This window comes from Alternaria conjuncta, assembly GCF_024043145.1.
Source record: "Alternaria conjuncta strain BMP 0040 chromosome Unknown scaffold_6, whole genome shotgun sequence".
Lineage (NCBI taxonomy): Eukaryota > Fungi > Ascomycota > Dothideomycetes > Pleosporales > Pleosporaceae > Alternaria > Alternaria conjuncta.
The window spans coordinates 500598-517238 of NW_026250095.1; the positions used below are offsets into that span (position 1 = coordinate 500598).

At 53.9% G+C, this 16641-nt stretch overlaps 5 protein-coding genes across 5 annotated transcripts; 2 read left to right on the forward strand and 3 right to left on the reverse strand.

Moving 5' to 3' along the window:
- Nucleotides 1-152: 152 nt before the first annotated feature.
- On the reverse strand, nucleotides 153-4167 carry J4E85_004544 (uncharacterized protein; the record flags this gene model as incomplete). The annotated part of the gene is made up of 5 exons (XM_051468800.1): nucleotides 153-965; nucleotides 1013-1366; nucleotides 1414-2423; nucleotides 2472-4069; nucleotides 4160-4167. 5 exons carry the CDS (start codon nucleotides 4165-4167, stop codon nucleotides 153-155), a joined length of 3783 nt encoding a protein of 1260 aa, XP_051327015.1.
- Nucleotides 4168-4607: 440 nt separating this feature from the next.
- J4E85_004545 (uncharacterized protein) lies at nucleotides 4608-5754 on the reverse strand (the record flags this gene model as incomplete). Its single annotated transcript, XM_051468801.1, has 2 exons — nucleotides 4608-5578; nucleotides 5628-5754. 2 exons carry the CDS (start codon nucleotides 5752-5754, stop codon nucleotides 4608-4610), a joined length of 1098 nt encoding a protein of 365 aa, XP_051327016.1.
- Nucleotides 5755-6194: 440 nt separating this feature from the next.
- On the forward strand, nucleotides 6195-9524 carry J4E85_004546 (uncharacterized protein; the record flags this gene model as incomplete). Its single annotated transcript, XM_051468802.1, has 5 exons — nucleotides 6195-6351; nucleotides 6399-6800; nucleotides 6972-8214; nucleotides 8267-8820; nucleotides 8869-9524. 5 exons carry the CDS (start codon nucleotides 6195-6197, stop codon nucleotides 9522-9524), a joined length of 3012 nt encoding a protein of 1003 aa, XP_051327017.1.
- A 1107-nt stretch (nucleotides 9525-10631) lies between these two features.
- J4E85_004547 (uncharacterized protein) lies at nucleotides 10632-12713 on the reverse strand (the record flags this gene model as incomplete). The annotated part of the gene is made up of 2 exons (XM_051468803.1): nucleotides 10632-12479; nucleotides 12525-12713. 2 exons carry the CDS (start codon nucleotides 12711-12713, stop codon nucleotides 10632-10634), a joined length of 2037 nt encoding a protein of 678 aa, XP_051327018.1.
- A 2543-nt stretch (nucleotides 12714-15256) lies between these two features.
- Nucleotides 15257-16494, forward strand: J4E85_004548 (uncharacterized protein; the record flags this gene model as incomplete). Its single annotated transcript, XM_051468804.1, has 2 exons — nucleotides 15257-15292; nucleotides 15313-16494. The coding sequence occupies 2 exons, from the start codon at nucleotides 15257-15259 to the stop codon at nucleotides 16492-16494; spliced, it is 1218 nt and encodes a 405-aa protein (XP_051327019.1).
- Nucleotides 16495-16641: the final 147 nt, after the last annotated feature.

A 16641-nucleotide genomic window follows, 5' to 3' on the forward strand; every position in this document is an offset into this window, starting at 1 on the left:
GATAGCCACAAAATTAGCACGAGCGTCAAAGAAGAAGCGTGTAATGGCCCTCCTGTACAGAGAGGCTTTTTTGAAGAAGATATATAACCATGTACATTAATCGCCTGTAGCTATCCTACTAGCGAGCTCCATAAACAAGATTGGACGGAAGTCTAGAAGATATCTTCCGCGCCGGCATCCTGCCATGTCGTCTCTCCCTTCGCGACACGGTCTCGCACCTTCCAGTACTCATGGTTGAACACCCAGTACTCCTCGCCAGTAGTCTCACACCTGCCCTTGTGGAACCACCTGGGTACAAACTCTTTGCCTTCAGCCTCTCGCTGTCTGCGAGTCGCTCTCTGCTTCTCTTCGACCCTGTTCTTTTCCACGGCCGCAAAGTCGTACTCGCCGTCCTCCATGGCGCGCTGGTCGGGACGGAGACGCGTGTCCGTTGGTGCGACGACCGGGCGAAGCTTGTCGGGAATATCGTTGAGAGTTACCACGAAGGGGGTGAGGTTGAAGGGAATGCCCATTGGACGCTCGTGAGCTTGCCAGACCAGGAAAGCCTTGTTGTCGTCGTGCTTTGAACTCTTCCCGCTCTTCTCAACGTCTGCATCTTCAAAGCCCGGCGTAAAGCGCGCGTAGATCTTGTCGTTCCATCGTCCACCGATACTCCAGCGGACCCGGTTCTCTTTATCGAAAACCTTACCAACCACTTGGTAAGCTGACGAAGCCTTCCAACCACGAGGCTTGAACTCGATCAGACATTTCTCACCCGTCGTCCAGTTGGTGATTTCCATAGTGCCGTAATTGTCGACAACGGGGTTACCAGTTATAATGCCGATTACCGAGGAGGTGACTTTCTTCCAGGTGTAGAGCTCCTCTTTCCCACCGTTGACGGTAGGGCGAAGACGAAGGAACCAAGTTCCGAGAGGGTTGATGTCGAAAGATTTTCCATAGAACTTCGACTTCACAGCAGATTCACCCTGGACATTGTTAGAAATGGTAAAGAGAACATACTTCCAGTACTTACGTAGTAGTCCCACTTCTTAGATTCCGCATAGGCGGCACCAATCGGTGGGTGATGGCTGACCTGCTCGATGAAGAAACGGTAACCTTTGTCTGGTCGGGCATACTCGTAAGTCTCGGCGAGAAGTGGATTAAAAGGTTTAGCGACGCGTCCAATGGTCGAAGCATACTCTGACGCAGCAAAGGCAGCCACGTAAAGTAGTCGCTCGGTAGAGTCATCGCGTTCGGCAGCGGTATCAAGAAGATCTGTGTACTCCATGTCTTCAGCGACACGTTGAAGCAGTGAAGTGGGTTCGTTGAAAGAGACAGGGAGTGTCATCTTGGTCATGTCTTTGCCAATCATGGACTTGAGGATACCCTAAACAATGTTAGCATCTGCACAAGTAATTGCGCCATCAGACTTACCCATAGCGATATCTTAGGCCTGTCGTCGGCATCCATTGCGAGCCTCTTCCGCGGACCGTCTTCGTAGCCTGCCCACGCTGTGGCAATCTCCATGTGCTTCCTCTCGAAGGGGTCGTCTGACGAGGCCGGAATGTCTACTTGTGTAGGCTCCTTGGGGGCAGCCGCAGGCATTTCAACAACCTCGACCTCTCCAGCACCGACAGCATCGAAGAACTCTTCGTCATCTTCCGAATCGGAGTCTGAGATATCGGCAGCAATATCTGCAAATGTAGCCTTCCTCCTAACCTTTTGGCTCTTAGCAGGAAGTCCCACGTGTGAAGGCATATCCTTCTGTTGCTGGGCATCTTCTGGCGCGTCGGCGAAGTCGTCCTCGTCGTCCTTGGCATCCGGCTTGGGGCCAGTCGTCTCGTAATCTTCCAAGGCTTCCCGCAGAGCTTTCTTCTGCTTCCGTCGCTTTTCCTCAGACTCGCCTATCCGGTTCTCGAGCTCTTCCTGCTCTTTTGCCACCTTGGCCATGCTCTCCTCCCACATGCGCCTCACATTGGCCTCGCGGTCTAGGCGGTACTGCCAATAGGCATCGCGATCTCTGGATATGCGAAGCAGATCGCCGATTAGCCCCTTCAAGTTCCCAATAGCGGATTCGTACGAAGCAAATGCTTGTAGCATCATTGGGTCAGAAATCTTCAGGTCGGGTGTTCTGCTCCTCTCTGTCTGGAGTGCCGACGACACGGATGTCAGGAGATCGAGTTGTAGCTTAGCCGATTGCGCTGTGATGTTGAATGCGTCTTTGCTTTGGGGCTTCATCTCATGGCTGCTCGTATCGTCGCCATAGTCGTCTTCGTCTTCGTCGTCGCCAGCTATGGTAGCGGTACCCATGTGGCTGACCATTCTGTCCAGACCTTGGCCGTTCATGCTAGGCTCGTAGGCACTTCCAGGGTCCTCTGTCACGCTGACCGCAGTTCGTGAGGATGTGTTGTCCAGGCTTGGGTGAGGGACGCCGAGAGTGGATGCTGGACGTGTTAGTGTGTCATACATGGTCAGAAGTTGGTGACACTTACCAGCAGTCAAGTTTCGCGAACTTGGTGCTACCTTGGAGCTGCCGATACTGGAAGTGTCGCCTTCGCCCTTGATCTGCTCAATCTTGGCTTGCTTCAGCATCTCCTGATCCTGGTTGGCCCGCTTCTCCTCTTCGCGGGCCTCGTCCTTGGCCCACTGGATTGAGTTGTTCAGAGCCCAGTACCATCGCTTAGCCTCGACCTGGTGGTTTGCCTTGAGGTGGTACTTGACCGACGACTTGCCCTGGATTTCAAATCGCTGCTTGTCTTGGGGATCCATGTACAGTTTCGCTATGCGCATGTTGATGGCACCGCGGCATGCAGACCCAATATCGTCCTGGTGCTTGTAGTAGCTGAGAACGCCGTCCTCAAGCACGAACCACCGCAACTTGTATCCGGTTGTGTAGTTGGTCCATTTCTTGAGGTAGCCCTTCATCTCACGCGACTCTCTTGCGCCCATTCCGCTCTCTGTCGCGGTTTGGCCCGGGGGTCCACCTGCGAGTATGGTCTTTTCTTGAATGCCCCTCTGGGCTGCGGCTGCGGCGGGTGATCGCTTCAGGATGGCGCGCGTGCGGTCGTCTTTGGTGTAGTCTTGAGGAAGCTTGCCTTTGCGGTCGCGACGGAACGGGTCAGCTCCATTGAGCAGCAAAAGCTGGGCCAGCTTGATGTCCTTCTTCTTGGCTGCCTCGTGCAGCAGGGTACCGCCCGCATCCATTACGACCGGGTCAGTCGCCAGCTCTCCGCCGTTAACGTCCAGCGTGCTCCTTATCCTAGCATCCTGGAGTATCTTCTCTAGTGAGTCCATGTCCCCAGCGGAAACCATGTGCTGTATCTTTCTGACGTTGGTGTCGATGAAGATGGATCGCGAGAGCTGTAGCTGCTGGAAGATGTCCGGCGTGCGGGCGAGATCCAAGGGCGTCTGGCCGTTGTAGTTGGTGACGGAGTCGTTGATACCGGGCTGGTCGAGCAGCATTCGCACGACGGGGGCGCGGCCCAGTGTGGCTGCGAGGTGGAGCGGGGTGTTGCCATCGCGGTCGCGGCCATTGATGTCGATGGGCGAGTCTGGCGTGGCCGTCGCGTTGGATAGCACGAACTCGATGACGGGCACCTCGGCGCACTGTATGGCCAGGTGCAGGATGGAGGTTCCTTCCGTGCGCGCGCTGGGCAGTTGCAGCGACGACCTGCCCTCTTCGCCGTCCGTTGACCCCGCCTGGTCCCTGATGGCCCTCGATATGGCTGCGGTGTCGCCATTGCGGAGCGACTCGAATACTCGGAACAGCTTCACCGACTGCTCTATCGAAGTTGACTTGCCCGTGGGCGAGCTGGGCGCTTGCTGGACGCTGGGCGAGACGGGGCTCAGGCTGTCCTGCCCGGCGCCTGTATTCGACATGCTGGTCGAGAGGTGTGGGTTGTGCTTCTTGGACAGACTGCGACTGTGTCCCGAAGTTGTTGGTCTAGCTTGCGCGGGCTGCGAGTTGGCCGAGACGGCTGTGCTGGGCGGAGAAGTGTCGCTGCTGTCTGTGGTCGCGGCAGCTCCGTCGGGCTTGGAAGTGACACGCGACAGGAGGTTCTTGACGCTCGACGACTTGGAGCGCTTGTGCCTGCAATACGCTGTCAGACGTGCTTCTGGGCTATCACCGTCCTCCTCCACATGTCCCCCGCCATGACGCCAGCGGGCTTGGAGCACCTACCCTTCCATGCTTGTGTGATTGGCCGACGGGCCAAGGATATGCGGGCCTGTAGGCGGCGGGCAGAGGGAGGAGGGGTTCGGTTGGATGTGTGTCAGCACCGAGTCCTGTATTCTATAGATTGTGTGCAGCTGTTGCGACTTTGTAGGATTTCACCACTGACGCGGCGGGGCTTCGTGACGGTTTTGGGGGCTTTCGTCAGGGGCGCACCATCCAGGCCGCTGCTTCAGCGAATCACGACTATTGCTCCGCTAGGCTGGGCTACCGAGCGATTATCCCAACATCCTGCTCGGGCATATGTCATGGCGGATTCGCCTAGTGAATGCGTGCATTGGGCGAACTCCAGCTTGGTGAGCCTAAGCTTTGGCTCTGCCTAGGTACGGCACTACGTCCTGACACGTGCATTGGAAATGTTCATGTTGTACATTGTCTACATAGCATCTTCACGTGCTCAGGCTGAGTCGCCGCCCACGAGGATGATAGCACTACCAAGCTGCCTCCGTAGATCTTCCTTCTGGACATCGTGCGTGTCCTCTACCTCACCCCACTGCTTCGTCTGCCACGTAACCTCGAGACTCGACGCCTCGGTGGCTTCCTTGATGCCGAAGCGCGGCGCATCGGTCACCTTTCGCGATTGCGCAAATGCTTCGCCCCATTCGTGGATCAACCGCACGCTGACTAGCAGGCTCTTGGACGCCAGCACCGCGCGTTCCAGTCCAGCGAGTTCGTAGGCTGGGAGACCTGCACACCAACCCCGGATCACTTGCTTTGTCATCTCTGGCTGCTCGGTGGGGATGATGGTCTCGGGGTCGAGCGTGGGCTTGATCTCTACACCAGGCCACACGTGTGTCTGAAGGTAGGCAATGATGCCTGTAGCCACTTCCTCCTGAAGCTCGCGCAGTGTCTTCCCGTTCTGGAGCGTCTCGTTCATGACCTTTGCGGGCGCCCAGCAGAGCAGGGTGTCTGTGTCCAGCACGCGCATGAAATAGCTGAGGATGTCGTTCCTGATGTTCTCCCTCCCCTCTTTGTCCGCCGCCTCGATATCGATTGCACGAGCGGCGAGCGAGGTCATGGGGATGTAGTCGTTCTTGAGGGCCTGCTGCGCGCTCATGAGAAGATCCCACTCGAGGGCAATGGCAGTCGCCAGCTGGGGCTTCGATGCGGGCACCGTGAGGATCTGCTTGTTGGGCATTCGCACAGGTCGGTGGTCGAGAAAGACCTGAAGGCCGCCCCCGTCCTCCTTGATCGAGACGTCTTTCCAGAAGCGCTTGGCCAGCATGTTCTTGGGCTTGTTGGTGGGGGCGTAGACGTCGCGCATCTCGCGCGCCTGCTTCATCATGTCGGCCTGCCGCCTCTTTCTCGCAACCCGTTCAGATGCATCTGATGGCTGTGGCTCGGGCGTCGCAGGCGGTGGTCCGGGTACTGTCAGACGTTAATTGCTGAGCCATCTTGGCTACGTCGTGTCTCGTACCCGATGGATGAGGCAGCGGCGTGGCGCCCCGCGCCGCTGATGTGTGCAGACATTGGTAGAGGGGCCTGTAGGCTCTCTTGGGCGCCGACAGCCGGATGCTGGCGAGGGCTGGGCGGATTGACTCCATGGCGGTGCTGGGCGAGGGTGCAGATGGCGTGCACGCTGCTCCCAGCCCAGGTGGGACCGCCGCGGCGACTTTTTCCCAGCACGCCAGACGCGCTCGGACATGAATTGATGCATGGCCCGGGTAGCGTCGACGACTAATCTGGGGTTCTCCGCTCCGCAACCCAGACCACCACTCGTCGTCAACACACGCCCGTCGGGTAGCAGAGTCACGTCGTAGCGTTTGCCGATCGCCCTGTGCCAGCCTTGCTGAATATGCGCTGGCTTCTCCACAGCTTCTCGTCTCTTCGCAGCTTCTCCACTGTCTGGTCTGGCTCGTGATCGACCGTTGACGCGCATCTGGCAGCTGTTGCTACCCCACTCAAATCTACCTTCCCTGCAGCATCCAACACGGCCTTTGATGCGGTCATTCCCGTTTGCCGCTGAGACCACACTCTGCTTTTAATGAATCAAGGAGCCCCTCAGACGGCCTCTGCGAATGCTGCCGCGCCCCAGCCCAAGCCTATCCGTTTTGTGACGAACCATGATGGTCCCTATGCGAAGAGGCGGCGCATCAATTCCGCGTGCCTGACATGCAGGAAGAAGAAGACGCGGTGTTCTGGTACGGAGTTTGGCAAGTCTGTCTATCATTTGCTGACGGTGGAGTAGGTGAGCGACCTGTGTGTGGAACCTGTGTCCAGAACAAGCACGAATGCGCCGGGTACGGAGACGATAATGGCACGAGCGAACACCAAAAAGAAGGCAAAAAGGCTGCAAGAAGAGAGAGCTCTGTCTCGAACAGCGCGCCTTCCCGAAAACAAGAGCCTCCCATCGACCCGCTGCTCACACGGCCGCACCTTCCCCATACGACGTCGCAAACTTCCGAATCAAGCGTCCATGCCTCGCCCAAGGTTGAGTCGACCGGAAGCAGCGGAGGCTTAAGCCTGAGCACGCGGAACAGAATGCCATATTTCAGATACTTTGGGCCTACAGCCATTCTGCCCGGTTTGCGACAGATGGTGGTCAAAGTGCGAGGAAAGCAGCATGGTAGTGCTCAGACTACATCAGATCGTACGTTCATCCCGCGCACCATGGATATGCAGCTCGTGATGCTGTTACCGGAGAGCACCTGTGTCTCAGAAGCCAAGCAACCAGCCCATGAGGTTGTGCTTGTACAAAGGCCGGCGCATCCGGCTCTTACTGCTCTGCTGTAACTCCGTATCATGTAGCTAACAAGTCCAGAACACGCAATCGAGTCCTCACCCGCGCAACCATCAGTAGGCTCACCACCAGTGCCAGAAGCCCGTACACCCGCCGAGATACCCGTATACGACGCCTCGTCAATGTCTCCAAGTCCACTCATTACCCACCTCTGCAAGCTGTTCTTTGTGCATCTCGGCTGCTCCTTCCCATTCCTACAACGAGAGCGCTTCATGCGTGACTTGGAGGAGAAGCAGGTAGACGCAATCCTCGTAGATGCCGTCTGTGCGTTAGCGGCCCGATTTTCGACACATCCTATGCTGACAGGCAAGAGCGACGTGCAGAAGGAAGGCGATGCAGAACCCTCCACGATCCCGCCTTCTGAGCATGGCCAAGCGTTTGCGCAGCGAGCCAAGTCAGCTATTCCCGACGCTTTTCCGTGTCCCAGTGTAGCAGTGGTACAGGCGGCGCTGCTTCTTGCATATGATGAATTCGGTGCGAGTCGCGACAGTGGACTCTGGATGTATCTGGGGATTGCCATACGAATGGCGCAGGATCTGGGCATGCAGTCTGTGGGAGGCCTGAAGTATGAGGGACGAAAAGGCCCAACCCCAAATTCTGTCAAGAGCGACCCGGATGGTGGACGGCATTCGGAGCAATCCACAGTTTTAGACAATCAGGGGGCTAGCGCAGAGGAGCAAGAGCAGAGAGCTGCCGAGCGAGAGAGGCTGGACACTTTCTGGTCCATCTTCTTCCTCGACCGCGTTATATCTTCTGGAACAGGACGGCCGGTGACCCTTCGCGATCGCGACATCGAGATCTCGTTTCCCTCTCTGGATGAAGTGGACTCTTCCGGTTGGCCATTGCCCTTTCCTGCGCTGATCCGCATCATCCATCTATACGGCCGTGTTACTGATCTCCTTAACCGGATACGAAGTGCCGCTGATATTACTGCTGACCTACAGAAGCAACTCGGAGCTTGGGAAGATAGGCTGACGGGCATCTATCAGAACCTGTCGCCCAAGCTGCACTTCAATGCGGTCAACTTTCAGCAATACGTCAAGCTCCACCAGGGCACTAACTTTCTCCTCCTCCATTGCTGGTTCCATACCTTGATCGTTCTTCTGCATCAGCCAACGTTGCTCAGGACGTTTGAGGGAACACCGCAATCACTGTCCACCAATAGCAGGGAGCTTTCCATGTCTTCTGCAAAGACTGTTGCCGACATCCTGGCCTTTACCGAGCTCATTGATCTGAAGACTGGCATCGGCAATCCTTTTACCAGGTAGGATAAGGTTAGGTTCCCGATGCAAAACTCGCATACTGACTGTTCTTAGTCAACCAATATACATCGCCGCATGTGCTTTCCTCAAAGAGACCGCGCTGCACTCAGCTTCGTCGCAGCCTCAGTCTCGCCCTGCAAGCCCTGGCCGGCACGGGGAGAATTGGCAAAAAGCTGCCAACCATCAATCTCTTGACCGTCTGAATCCAAACAACAGCTCTACCAGAGATCTGGAACAAAAGCAGACCGCCGCTAAGCACACATTGCTCGCTTCCGCTGCTAACCAAAACTATCAACGCTGTTATCGTGCCCTCAAGGCCTTGGAAACCTACTGGGCGGGTGTCAAGTACATCATGACTGTGCTAGACCAAAAGGCAAAGGGTGTTGGCGACCCCTTGCTGTACACTGCCGAGGAGATGGAAAGTGCATTAGAAGCCCCTCGACCCGAGCCATCTTTCACTAGCCCTGGTTGGAGGAGGAAACTGAGCTGGGGAACTTATCTGACTGCACAAAACTCTGACGCGGACGTCGCAAAGATGGCAGCCGCCATTCGGAAGGGCGCGAGAACGCCGAATATGCCTGGCTCGCCCATGGTACACCCCAGTCAAGGTATGTTATCAATGCCCATGTTCTCGAAATCTCACTAACAGTTCATAGCAATCGGATGGTCACTTACTGGTACCATGAACTCTCCATCAACCAACGTCGCTGTCATGTACACTTCCGAGAATGGCGAAAACCGGAGTACGAGGCCGCCACCTTCCAAAACACTCCCAGCAAGTACTCAGCCTTCTATCGCATCATTGATATCCGATCCTCCCATCAAATTCGAGCCACGCCAATCTATAGCATCACCATCGGGTTTCTCGCAATTCAGCTCGGCATCCATGCCTCCGCCGCCCTCAAACCCAACCTTCAACCACATGCCCACACCAGATCCAGTATTGGTTTCAGATGCTGACCTGCTTCTGAATCTGCATTCTCCGTTCTCAGGCGGCTCGCCAACAGCCATAAGAACGCCATTACAAAATCCGACTTCATATACCCGCTCATCTGCCCAACACAATCAGCTACAACCTACACCTCAAACCGAGTTTTCACCTACATTCGGAAATTTCAACACACCTTCAGACAACACATTCGGCGACATGGTCATCGACACACAGGACGTCGACATGTCACTACTAGGCGCCGACATGATGCCTTGGGACTTGGAGTACCTACCCCATGATATGCTTTACTTTGGCGACGGCACCTTCGGAAACAATGGCTTTGGAGCAGATGGCGCGCCCGGAGATCACAACACCGGTTGATACCCTCGGCGCTGTCACATATGTATACTAGACTACTGCGTGTGGAGTTTGCTTTTCCCAAGGTGGGGTTTTGGTTGTCTCATCATGGAGTGGATTGGATGGCGTATGATACCATTTTGCCACTTTATATACTATATGAGTTGAGATGAAAGTCAATTACCTTGTCAATATGCTATGTCTTGGCTGTGCTGCTGTTGGTTACTCACCTTACCCTGGCAACTACTTGAGGTTCGCAGACGTCTTTCTTTACGGTGATATATGAGGCTGGAGGTATTCGCTGTGTTTCCCGAGTGCACGCGCATCTGGCTGAGGTATCAAAGCACATCACGGTACCTCAACAAGGTCATGTTCTGAGACTGGGGTATACTTGTATAACCCCACGGTCACGTGAAAAACTTGATATGCAAGGGGGATGTTGACTGGACATAGTGCTCTAGTGTGCTTTGGGACGGTAATTGGAGACATGCAGAGGTATTCTTGATTGACGGCAGTGCTCTGGTGCGCTTTCAGATGGCTTAATCAGTAGCGATAGTGTATACATACATACTAAAACATCTAGATACACGGCATGTCGAGGGGGATACAAACGTGTTACACCTTGAAGATAGCTCGCTAATATGGAGGCCGGGAGGTATTCAGTGCCCATGGTATTTACAGAGTGATAGCCGCGAAGGTACTGAATGGCACAGGATACCGTAAAGACGTCGAGAATGAGAAGAGTTTTATCATTGAATGCCTCTTCGCTATGGCATCTACGTACAGGTATGGCTATGAACACAGTTGAAGTACCCCACGCTCCACCCTCATCTCTCGAAGTAATCGTATACGGAACCCGTTTTGGTCGGCACAAAGTGTTCGAAAGAGCACGAGATGGTAATCAAACACTTCTTTCCATGTATATTTTGTAGAGGCCAGAAGGTTCCAACGTGTATGAGGAGCGCAATTGTGAGTCAGGGAGGGCATTGAAGGTCATCACGGTACTGCATAAGTCTCGTGACAGGGGGCATTGGTATCATTGATCATCTTCTGGCTATGGCGTCGATGCGCAAACTTCATCCAAGAACTACTTGACTCATCCCACGCACCATCCTCCTCCTCCACCAGCACTCAGTAATCGTACGCAAAGCCTGTCTTCTTCTGCACAACATCCTCAAAGTTGCATCGCAAGCAATCGCCATACATAGCCATGTCGCGCTTCAGTGTCTTCTCACCCACAGTCTCAGACAAATCGGCATCGTGATGGACGCGAAGATGACATGCTTCGGCGCCGTATGCATGCGGATGTTCATCGTTACGAAGGGCGATGGTGAAGTATTCGATCTGCAGACCATGTTCTGCAAGACTCTTGATTACTAGACGCGTAATGCGCTCTAGGGGGGAGACGTATCCAGGAGAGAGGTCGCGGTGGGCGCCGCTTGCGATGAGCTGGAGGTATTTGAGGTTCTGGTAGGCTTTGAGAACATCGGCGAGAGCTTTGAGTTGCAGCTTGACGTAGGCGTCAAGATAGGCCCCTGGAAAAGTGTCGGCGATGTCGGGGAAGGCTATGGCGAGGTCTGTCAAATAGGGACATGTATTGCCAATGTAGACCAAGTCCTCCGTGCGAATCTTGCATCCCAGATCTTGTGTCAGCGCCAGGCTGCGTAGTTGACGATTCACCGGACCGAGAAGACGAGCAAGAGGGAAACGACAATACTCCTGCGTGAAGACGGCTTGATCGACATCATCATGCGCCTGCTCCTGGGTACCGTCGAGGCGACTACCGGGACTCATTACCGGAGAGTCTTCGTCGGCAGCGAGCTCTGGGCTGTCGGACGACTGTGTCTTTGCCGGGATGGGAGGAGGTATGTATGCGAGAGAAAGTGTACGCAAGTTTTTCGCCGATTGAACAAACTGCACAAGAGCGTCTTCCTCGTCGTCATGGATCGCTCCGTCGTTCACAGAGAACAGGAATGTCTCGACGTTGACTGAACCTTCACAGATACCCTTGATCAACTCAATGTTGCCGTCGCACTCGTGGAGTTGGAGCAGTTTGATGGACTCCATGTTGATAATCCTTGGTCGCTCATTCATCTCACTAGAGATCATTGCCCTGCCGTACTCGGCGCAATTCACGAAGTTGAGTCGCAACTCCTCTAGCGAAACGGGGTGAGACCATCCCAATCCTTCAATGATAGGACCAATGGACATCCTGATGCGCGGATCTTGGCGGAGAGAAGTTATGGAGAGGTCACGAACGCGATATCGGTTGTCCTCGGCTACCATTTTGCGGCAGAGATTGGCGGGCGCCCAGGAGTGGACCAGAACATCCAGCTTGGTTGAAACAGACTTTGATAGCTTGTTTTCTGATGAGTCAGGTAGGTCTGGCCTGCGCTTGGTGACTCTCAGTTCGAAGTCGCCTGTCTGCTCCAAGATGCAGGACTGGTGACCGGGGAGACCAATTGGCGGGTTGCTTGAAGCGACGATCAGGTTCTGGCGATCAATCTCCTTGACCTCGGCCTTGGTTCTTGGATAGTGGAAAGCCCATGCGTTATGAATAGGGCCGTCGTCGTAGCTCGGGATGACGATGGCCTCTAAAGAAGTCATGTGGCGCTGGAAGAATTTCTCCAGAACTAGCAAGGTCGCGTTGTCGACGAGCGATCCTGCTGTGAAGGAGACGATGCGGACATTGGAATCACTGTCTTTCCGGAAGCCTTGCAGTAGACGGACAAAGATCTCGTTGGTCGGTATGAACGTTTCGAAGAGTACGTTTCGGATCGCGCTGAAGTTGGCCGTGGTGGAACCCTCAACCAAACCGTCGAATGTATGCACATCTTGCGGATGTAGTGAGAAGAAGACCGTCTTGTAGAGCGTCTTGAGGAAGTATTCTGCGGCGCCCTGCTTGTTGATGGGTGGGCCGTGAGTCTGTATAAGACCTGAAGCGACTTGCAGGCGCTGCTTGAGGTCGTGTTCGGAAAGCTAGCAATGTTAGACAGAGTGATTGGCATATGGGAGGAGACTTACATGAGCGGATACTAAGTCCTTCAACTCCACTGGTAGAGTCCAGAAGAGGCCCTCAATGACACGAGAAGATGTCTCAAGCAGTTTTTGTGGATCCGCCTCATGCTTTGTACGCTTGACTTCCTCGGATTCCGACAGTGAATGCTCATCGGCGACGTGCTTACGCTTGAGATCCTGCGCGACAGTCTCCATCCTAGTGTGGCAATGTGAGGAGAACCTTTTTGTCTGTGGTGGTGTGAGGAGGTGAGGAGATCAAGCCCAAGTCGAAAATAGCCACGGACACAAACATCGGTCAGAACCGGGATCTGGGCACTTGACGACGACCGTTTGCTCGCGTTGCACGTGGGGGTCTCCAAACGCGAAATTCCACGTCCTCTAGCCAATGAACGATGGCCTTGAAGCTACGAGTATCGACATTGCTCGCCGCCACGAGAGCATATGAGTGTATATGAGCCCGATAAGAGCACCTGACGACTTTTGCATACATGTTAAACCAATCAGACAATATCTTACGCGTAACAAGAACTTCAGCTCCTCCTTCACTTCGCACATCAACGAGGCGACGTCCCACGTGATGGGACCTGTGCTGTACTAGTGCCTTGGCGTCACAACAATCAAAACCTTTGCACCCCGCGCTTCTCTTCCACTCTACACAACCACTTCTCCATTTCGTTTCCAAAACAGGTGCTGGGGCTTGCGCTTTCGCGGACATACTATGAGTGCAGATAGCGGAACCCCCGTTAGTCAGTTGTTGTCTATGAGCAACATGTCCTCGGATTCTCGAACAACAGTGCCTGCACCTCAGCGGATCATTACTATAAGGTCTCTTCTCAAGCTTGTGTTCGTACCGGCTTCTTCTCTACTCTTTATAGCTTCGGCTGCCTTTACGACCTTGTATGCCCTCGGGCTCTATCCTCATGGTATTAGGGGCTGTCGCTCTTCTAGACGTTGGCTCTAGTTTTCCTGCAGACATTACCCTAACTCAGAGCCTTGCTTGTGCAATTTGCCGCGAGTTAGTACCTCCGCTTGACCCATGGAGTCTATATCAACACAAACTAGCATGTGTTCGATGAATCGATCGGGGCTAGTCTACGCGTCGGGAATGGCGGCGTAATGGATTGGCGATGATGAGAATAGTCTGAGTCAAGAAGCTACGTTTCCGGGAACAGTGGATTTTTTCGTTGGGTCTTGCGGCTTGCTGCTGGCTTGAAGAAGGAGTGAAACATCCGGCGCGACTGACAATCGGATAGACACAGCTAACACTGCCAGACATGATCAAAGCCGGGCTTACTAGGACAAAATCGGGGTACCTGGTTTCCAGTGTTAGCAAGAACACCCCATACTGGACAACGTAAACATACCTCCACAGCTGGCGCCTATGGAGTCCGCATCATTGCTTGGGGAGTGGTGAGGTTCCATTTCCGATGCAGGTTGAAAGCAGTTTGTGATGTGAGTAGCGATCCTACACGCGCAGAATGCAGACAGAGAAGACAAAAAGACACCACACCCGCGAGGAGACTCTGGAGTGATGCCTGGTCATCATTTCATACGTTTGAGCGCGCAGTCCCGCAGCGCGCAGCGGCGTATCGCAACTGCACATAACCATTTAATTAGTGCATGTCGCGCGACCGGTCAGCTTGTCCAGAGGGCGCAGCCTTGATCGGACGCCACAAGCCGTCTCCTTTGCTTCACAATACAGTACTGTCGTTCTTGTCCTGGAACGCGTCGCGCCGAGTAGTCGCCATCAAGTCCGGTTCAAAAGGATTGAGGTTTGAGCCTTGGAAAGGTGCCCGAATGGCAGTGGGGTAGGCAGACAAAGCCGGCGTTCAGGGGCGTCGCATGTGACGTCACACGCAAAGTCACCATTGTCATCAGCAAAACAATGTCGCTGGAAGCTATGGGCTACACGCTCACAGCGCAACTAAAAATGACGTCGCCTGAAAACCGATGTTAAAGACTTAGCTTGCCACACGGCTGCCTTGGATCCAAATCTCGTTCGTTCTTGCGCATACCTGTTCCGATGCATGCGACGCGTTCCGATTCCGACGCGTCCTTTTCGCGTAATGCAGGAGCTCTTGACGGTATGCATCATTGACCAGCGCGGCGCACCATACCGACACCATCAGAAACAACAAAATCTTGACAGTGTGCTCACCGGGGACATCAAGTGTTCCAAATATCAGAGCTGCTCGACGTCGTCTCCCGTTTTGCGGGACCCGAAGTACAAGTCTCTGCATGGAACGTGTCGCGAACCTGGCGGCGTTCTTCCAAGCCCGTCATCAGCAGCAACAGGCAATCGTACTGGCAGACCTACCCACCGAAAGATCCAGTAAAGTATGGCCTCCTCGTCTCTACCACTGATAAAGCAAGGTGCGATCCAATTAGGAACGAGCTCGATAAGTTCGACCAAACGGCTACTCGTCTGGAAAAGCGGGTTGAAAGTGGCCATACTAGATTCATTCCGACTCACTACCTGTCCGGTTAAGAGGGATGCTGTCATACCTCCCTGCTCGATACACATAGTGCGCAAAGCTTGCGGCCACTTGCGCATTATAGCTTAAAGATATGCGGGCATATTCTAGCCAATTATGCCTGTGGTACTCACATAGTACCCTTTTCGGTCACGAATTCCCGACTGCTCAGATCATTTCATTGTAAGGGCACGATGCGGTTTACCGTCGCCATCGACGTCATCACACCTAGAATGCACGCTGTCGGGAAACCATGTCAACACCATGTTCGACATCAATCTCGTTCTTAGACTCCTGACGGTACATTCCACGGGCTCAAGTTTAAAATCCCAACAACCGTCGAGAAGCAACGCAACATCGCCACCGCATTCATGGCTACTCTCGGGGATATGAGGAAGCAGTTGTCCGATATTGTAGCCAATGTCAAAACGAAAGGCTATCAGATAGAGGACGCCATCCCAGACGTCTTACGCGATCACTTCAAGGAGTTGAGCGAACTCAAAGCAGCGCGAGAGTACATTAGGGAGATTCAAGATCGTGAGCAACACCTGCAAACTCATAACAATACATTGCGAGCGAAAATCAAGGAAAAGGAAGCAGAGATTGACGACCAACCAGCAGAGTTCAAGGCGCTCAAAGTCGATCTCCAACAGGCGCACCGGCAGATCGAATACTACCGTGAGCTTGCTGAAGATTCGCAACGGCGTGCACAACGTTACGAGCGCGAGCTTGCTCTCGCTGTCACGGACCAAGCTGCCTCCGATGAAATTATCGCCAGAGCTGACCGTTTGCAAAAAGAGCTAGAACAACTTCAGTTCACCATTGTGCAACTACAGGCCGAGAACGAACGGGCAGCTGAAACTTTCACCAACCTTCGCGCACACGACGCAGCGATCATAGCAGCCAACGAAGCTAAATTTGCAAAGATACTGTCTCATACGTCTGAAGTCGAGAATGAAAGCGAGCAATTTAGCGAAACGTTCACTACGCTCATTCACGACTTAGAGTCTGAGGTTTTATCTGCTTCCGCCTCTCTTAACGATAAGGCTGCTCTGGTACAGAAAACAGAGACGCTGTATAACGCCATCGTTAGTGAGGCAGCACCTTTAGATCGGTTCTTCTCTCGCGCATTCAGGATATTGAACATCTACCAAATTCTTTTCCGGTCGCTTTCCGATCCAGCCCACTCCAGCACTTCAAGTTTGCCCCTTGAGCTAGATCCGCTCATGGAAGGAGCCAGCCAGGACTTGTATGTCTACGAGCAGGTGCATCGGACGATGTGCGAGGACCATGGTCTTGCTGGAGAGCGAGCTCGTACACATCTCAATGGTATTTCGAAAAGCGCGAACGAGATGATGCTAAGCTTCAATTCCATCAAAGCTGACGTAGCAATGTTTTTGACTCGTCTGAAGAAAGAGCCAGGCAGTTGGGTGGCTATGAGGGCGAAGTTTGGTGGGTCTAGTAAGAAGAAGGGGATAGGAAAGCGTTTTTCCATGGGCTAAGGCTCTAGAGACGATTTTTTAACGTCACCTAGTGAATTTTTGGCGATTTCGTAGTCAGTTCATGTATCCCACTCTATTTATCAGCGTGCGCACAACTACAACAAGTATCAGTATCACTTTTTGCCCTTTTGGAGATCAATGAAACCG